The sequence below is a fragment of the Plasmodium fragile genome (assembly GCF_000956335.1).
Source record: "Plasmodium fragile strain nilgiri unplaced genomic scaffold supercont1.98, whole genome shotgun sequence".
Classification (NCBI taxonomy): domain Eukaryota; phylum Apicomplexa; class Aconoidasida; order Haemosporida; family Plasmodiidae; genus Plasmodium; species Plasmodium fragile.
Window position 1 is genome coordinate 40,830 of NW_012192678.1, and position 6,527 is coordinate 47,356.

A 6,527-nucleotide genomic window follows, 5' to 3' on the forward strand; every position below is an offset into this window, starting at 1 on the left:
CCCCCCCCCCCTCGCCGCTTCCTCCGCAGATGGGCACTTTGGACGAGTCGGACAAAAGGCAGAGCGTGTTGTGCAAAGTTCTTTTTAACTATATTAAGAAAACCTGTGGGGTGTGTCTCATATTTTGTTTCAACCCGAGGCAATGCCAGAAGAACGTGCGTACAGGAGTGGAGTGGGGTGGGGTGTACACTGCCGCACCATGTCACGTGTGTAATGTCGCACCACGCCACGCATTTACAAATGCTGTGCAAAGCGCGCGTCGTTTTTTTCCCCCCTCCCTGCAGCTGACCAGCTCCACGCTGATCATGGCCAGTGAATGTAAAAAAATAAAAAGCAAAAGGAAGCAGCTGCTCTACGTAAAGACAGAAAACAGGGACCACTTTTTTAAGAAAATAACCCACGGCAAGTGTGGACAGAAGGGAGGGCCCCTGTCAGGTGAATCCCACTCCAGGACGACCAACAGAAATTCTTCAAAGGAGGCATCGAGTGGAAAAGACGGAGAAGTGGTGGGGGGAGCAGCATCTTCTAAAGGCACCACGGTAGGTGACGCGACGGGCAGCGTGATCTGCAACGCGATCGCCGCTAATGCCACGATGGTGATTGTTCACTCCGGCGACGTAGCGGGCCACCACAACGGCACGCACGTCTTAACCATGAGGAAGGGGAGCGACAAGGAAGAAGCACTTGGACAACTCGTGTGTGAGTTGATTAATACAAATAAGGAAGAAGAAAAGGAAAGAGAGAAAACGATTGAGCAGCTGCAGAATAATTTGAGCAAGCTGACCAAGGAGTGTTCCCACTGGAAGAGGCAGGCACAATACTACCACAAGAAATTAATATTGCTTCATAAGAATTATGAACAAATTAAAGAGTTATTATTTAACACGTTACACAATGGTGAGAACGACATTTCAGTTGCGACTTTCCGCTCTTCCACATCGTGTCATTCATTTGTTCATCCTGATGAAGGCAACTCCCCCTCTGGTACAAATATATACACAAAGGAAATTCAGCGTGTTAAAAAAGAATCGCTTCATTGGGGGGGGAAAAAAAAAGAACTCACTGAAAAGTGTAAACCAGTTACGCAGGGACATGTACGAAAAGGAGACATCACCTCGTACCAGACAACACATTATGGTGTGTCCTCTAGAAAGGAAACAAACCAGAGTGGTCATCCCTCGAAAGAGATAAACTTTGCTGTTACATCAACGGAGGGGAGGAAAGAAGAGCACAAGGGTGGTGGGTACTCTTATCACGTGGAGAATGCAGAGCAGTTCGAAGAAGACACGCTGGACAGAAGGAGAGACCACGTGGAGGAGAGTTTACAAGGAGAGGGAAGCTACTCAGCGGTGGGGGAGTCACCATCGTATACACCATCGGGGTGTAATAAAGTGCCTCCTTTTGAACATAACATTGTCGAGCGGAATAGTCAGGAGGGTATTGTAACAGGCAGCAGCTCGGCGAGGGTGCCAATAGGAGGAACTCAAGTGGAGCCGAAGAGGGACGTCAACCATGCTAACCATATCACCATCGACTCGCTCACAACTAAAATACGGAACAGAATTTTGAAGTCGAGGAGCCTGTCCACGGTGCATGGGGACTAGTTTGGCTGCATCGCGACGGAAGTTAGCCGCACCGTGACTAGGTTAACAGCACGCGCTTGTTTGTGTTTTTTCTCCTGCCAAACTTCCGTCACCAATAAAACATTTCTCGCGAGAATCTACATTGCATACACGAACACAGCACGAATGTCGCATCGGTATGCACGTCTCCTCTCTCTCCCCGCGTGGAGAGAAAAACAGGGAGGTGTGCGCCATTACACCATTTTATATTCACACCCTTCATTTGTGCATCTGCACCCTGTGGTGTGAAGGGGAGCAGAGATACCTTTGGGGGGGGGGGAGGTGTCCCCCCCCACCCCCCTTATGGCCAGTTAGTTTTAAAGGACGTTCATTTTTTATCATCACAAATGGAACACAACGGAAATGAACAGCCGATCGCTGATGTGGCATAGGAGGTAAACGAACCGTATGGGTGGGACACCACACACACACACAGAGGAATAAAGAGAGGTGGTCAATCATCAGGCATTGTTAAGAAGTGAAAGGTGTGGGGGAGCAACAGGAAAAAGGGAGAAAATTGTTTGGGGTCACTGTCGCACATGCGTCTCTGTTCCCTTTAAAAAAAAAAAAAAAAAAAAAAAAAAAACTTACATATATAATCAATCGGTTAAGTATACTTCCTTTATTTTTTATGCCAATGTGTGGCGGACAGTGGCATGGTGTAACCATTTGAGCATTTGGATCACCACAATACCATTTTGTGAAACACTGCTCCTCGATGGTGTTCCACTTTTTGCCGCTTCAACTCTTCAACCAAGTGTTGATGGGTCCATTTTGCCAAGTAAAATTATTTGTGGTACTTATTTTATTTTATTTTTTTTTTTTTTTTTATTTTTTCTCGCAACAGGGGGCAAGCCTCTCCCGACCACGTCGGCGTTTTATATATACATATCATGTGTCACCTTGGGCCTCTCCCACTTTTGGGGGATTGCATTTTTTTTTTTTTTGTCGACCATGCTTTTGTTGCGACATTCACGAATTGTGGGTTTGGCCTTTTTTGTGCTTCACGATTTGCGCGGTTTTTTTTTTTTTTTTCTGCTTCTTTTTTTTTTTGTTTGTTTTGTTTTTTTTTTTTTGTCGTTTTTTCTGCTTGTTTATTTTTTTTTTTTTTCCTTCCTGATTTTGGCTCACCCGTTATTATAATGGTCCCAACTGTGGCCGGAAATATTTTAACAAGCATCTGCACATTTTAAGAAGCAAACGGAGTTGTGCATGTTTGCATGCTTACTCTAAGTAGGCACTTGATCTCCTTTTTTTTTTTTATATGTTTATTTTTTTTTTAAACCTCTTCATGTCCCGCTTTGAATTTATGCAATTCCCCTTTTAATACCCATAGCGTAGCCCTGTGGCTATATACCCAGCTTTCCCTTTTTTTTTTTTTTTATTTTTACAAATGATTTAAATGGGACGTTCATTTTGAAGTGCTCCCTTCATTTTTACCTTCCCCACACACACACTTGTTCTTTGTACTGCCCCTTTTTTTTTTTTTTCCTGTTCTCCTATATCATCTTCGAGCCTTCCATTTCCCTCATTGCTTCGTTTTATTTCCTTCCCCCCCCGTCCCGTCCCTAAAGCGAATAATATATAACGGGAGGAGGGGAGCGAGTGGTCACGGCAACGGACACAGCACATCGCTGACGCGTGACAAACTGTGTCGGAAGAGTCCCCCCAACACCAGTGGATGATTTGGCCCCTGATAATATACATCTATGTGTAGTTAATACACACACATAACGTGTGTTTACCCGTTTAGAAGCACATTTTTTTTTTTTTCGTGAACACACGCGCACACACACGTACAGACGCACACAGACGTATAAAAAAAGAGAGAAGCGTTGCACGCAGTGAGCCATGTCGAACTGGGGCTTCTTAGGCGATTACGGGAGTTGGTTTTCCTCCCCCAGCAACCACGTCGCTGCGGGAAATGTGGGCACGCCTAATGTAGAGGCGAACATTCAGACTAATCTGGCGGCTGCTGCTGCTACAGCGGCGAACAGTTCCACCGCGCCACCATTCTTCGAAGACAATGTAGACCCCAGGGTTAGGGATGGGGGAAAGAATAATAACGCAGGTAGTGGAACGAACTCTCATGATAAAGGGAAACATAAGTTCAAATTCAAGAACGATAAAACAGATTGGTCAGAGGACAGAGACAGGAATGGTACAATGGATAATGCATGTGGGCAGCGTAGTAGTAGCAGTGGTAGCAGGGAACCTGGAAGTGATAAGAGTAGGAAGGGGAAGAAAGAAAAGCATAAAGATAAAAAAGGAGAAAGGGGTTCTACTACAGCACGTCATACTTCTAGCGATGCTGGGTTAGAGGGTCAAAATGGTAGTAGTACTGCTGCTGCTGCCCCGAGTGGAAGCGGTGAGAGCAGCAGTGGCTTCTTCAATAATTTCGGGTTGGGAAATTTTTTTTCAAATATTGAAAGTCCCTCATTTTGTAACGAATATAAAACGGGTTACTGTTTAGACGAGGAAGCAAAGACTGTCCTGGGGGAAGGTGGAGATTCTTCAAATAAATCTTCTTCAAAAAAGGGAAGCAAATTTGGCATAGGGCTAGAAGACACAGGAGGAGTGTTCAATAGTGATGGTCCCGAAGGAACCCCTGTATGTGTGGACACAACTTACTATGACATTTTAAATGTAAAACCTACTGCTACGTATAGCGAAATTAAATCTAGCTATTACAAGTTAGCCTTGAAATGTCACCCAGATAAAAGAGCAGATGATCCCGATGCAAAAATGAAATTTCAACAGATTAATGAAGCATATCAGGTGTTAAGTGATCCTCAGAGGAGAGCAGATTATAACAAACATGGACTCAACGCAACAAAAGATATGGTTGTGATTGACCCTTCCTTATTGTTCATGATGTTATACAGTTCCGAGGAACTGTCAGATTATGTGGGTACCTTACGAGTTGCCTTTTTTATTAAATTAGCATTTGAATGTAACACGACCATTGAAGACATTCATACACAAGGAGGGCAAATGTTGTCCGAGATGGAAGTAGAGCAGGCTAGAAGAGAAGTCGAGTTAGCTTTACTTTTAAGAAAAAGGTTACAACCTTATGTTGATGGAGATGCAACTTGGGCAGACAGAATGGAGAAAGAAATAACTGATCTGTTAGATTCATCTTTTTCAAGTTCCATTTTAGAATCCATCGGGTGGAATTATCGCAATACCGCTGCTTCCTTCATTGCTGAAGTAACAACTTTGTGGGGCATGGGAGCTACGGTGCCAAATATACAAGCACAGAAAAGATCTGTTCAAAATAATCTCGGGCTAGCTACATCCATCATTAGTACCTTCCTCACCATGCAAAAAATGGCCACTTATAACGAAATGCAAGAAAGTATTGAAGGGGGGGGGGGTGTCGATTTGGCAGGAGGGGCAAAGATGATGTCAGTGGAGGAAGGGAAAGACAGTCAAGCGGAACAATGTAATACGCGAAATAAACAAACGGAAGATGTTGGAAGTCGAAATTTGAGTGATGACTCCACTGGGGGGGGAGGATACTACAGTGATAAATCAACCAAGGGCAAGTTCAAGGATAAAGTTGCTAACAAGTTTAGCGACTTTTTGGGGGACAAGCGTAAGGGGAAGAAAAAGAATAAGAAGAAGGACAAGGAGGGGGTCGATGGTGGTGCAGTGGGGCCACGCAGCAACGTGGAGGATGTAAGTAGCGGCACGTCCCAACCAGCCAAAACGAATGATGACTCCGGCAAGAAAAAGTCAGGTTCGAGGAAAGACATGGATCGGGAGGCCTACTTTGAAAAGAAGAATAATGAAGCCTTTGGCATTATTATAAAAAATGTTCTGAAGGTCGTCCTGTGGGATATTGAAAGCACCGTGAGGAAGGTAGCGGAGAAGGTCCTGCGAGATGAAGGGGTCCCCATACAAATCAGGTTGCAAAGAGCCAAGGGGTTAAAACTGCTTGGGAAAATTATGCTGAGGCTGTCCAAGACCAAGACAGATATGAGCGACTCTAAGGAGTTTGATGTGAACCAGCTGTTCGAGTCGGTCATTTTGAAGGCCGCGGAGAAGGCAGCAGCGGAGGAGGAAGAGGAAGAGGCCGCCGCGTCAAGAGCGAAGGACAACGATTTCTTTAAAAGGGAGGACTACTAGGAGTAGTGGAGCCGTCGCTTTACACGTGGGCTTTGCGAAATGCAGCCCCATTTTTCCCAACTCTCCATTTCAGTTTTAGGGAGAAGCGGCCCGTGCGGATAAAGTACCAGCCACCCGGCGTGGTGCAGAAAGGTAAAAAAAAAAAAAAAAAAAAAAAAAAAAAGGAAAAAAAAAAAAAAAAAAAAAAAAAAAAAAAAAAAAGGGAAAGGTAACAATTCCAGTGGGTTATTTACACAAGTTAGGGTTCCTCCCATACAAGCCGTTGCAAAAGACAGGCTACAAAGACATACACACATTTAACTTCGCGTATCGCACGTGCACATAGCAGTGTGAGTTGTTCCCACCACCACCCCCAACGAGGGATAACAATGTCGGGATGACATGACACCCCAACTTTTTCCATTTCGGAAGAAAGCCTTCATTTTTTTTTTTTTTAAGGAAGGCAGGAGGGGGAAAGCCCTAATCCCAATTTTTTTTTTCTTTTTTTTTCCCCCCTTTTCAAGATGTGTTTTTTCTGCCCGTGCGATACATCGCACCCCTTTTTGTGCCTAATTTATACGAATCTTACCATTTGTATGTTTTTCATGTAGATCATTTTTTTTTTTTTTGCTAAAAATTACATAGTTATCATCCCCTGTTGTGTTTTTTTAATTATCCCTATCTTCTTCTCCCTTCCAATGGTGACCAATTTTTTTCCATTTTTTTTTTTTTTTTTTTCCGGTGCGTAACAATTTTGTAAGTCGCTTCTTGTGCGAGGGTGTTGTGCCGTTGCAT

At 44.1% G+C, this 6,527-nt stretch overlaps 2 protein-coding genes across 2 annotated transcripts in view; both read left to right on the forward strand.

Moving 5' to 3' along the window:
* The window catches only part of AK88_05166 (uncharacterized protein), a gene marked incomplete at both ends in the record, with an annotated part of 5,827 nt that extends 4,223 nt beyond the window's left edge, over nucleotides 1-1,604 (forward strand). Inside the window, 2 exons of the mRNA XM_012482768.1 lie at nucleotides 30-155; nucleotides 285-1,604. Of these exons, the coding sequence (XP_012338191.1) occupies nucleotides 30-155; nucleotides 285-1,604 (1,446 nt within the window). The remainder of the gene's footprint in view (nucleotides 1-29; nucleotides 156-284) is intronic.
* A 1,869-nt stretch (nucleotides 1,605-3,473) lies between these two features.
* On the forward strand, nucleotides 3,474-5,753 carry AK88_05167 (uncharacterized protein; the record flags this gene model as incomplete). The annotated part of the gene is made up of 1 exon (XM_012482769.1): nucleotides 3,474-5,753. One exon carries the CDS (start codon nucleotides 3,474-3,476, stop codon nucleotides 5,751-5,753), a length of 2,280 nt encoding a protein of 759 aa, XP_012338192.1.
* Between the last annotated feature and the right edge of the window lie 774 nt (nucleotides 5,754-6,527).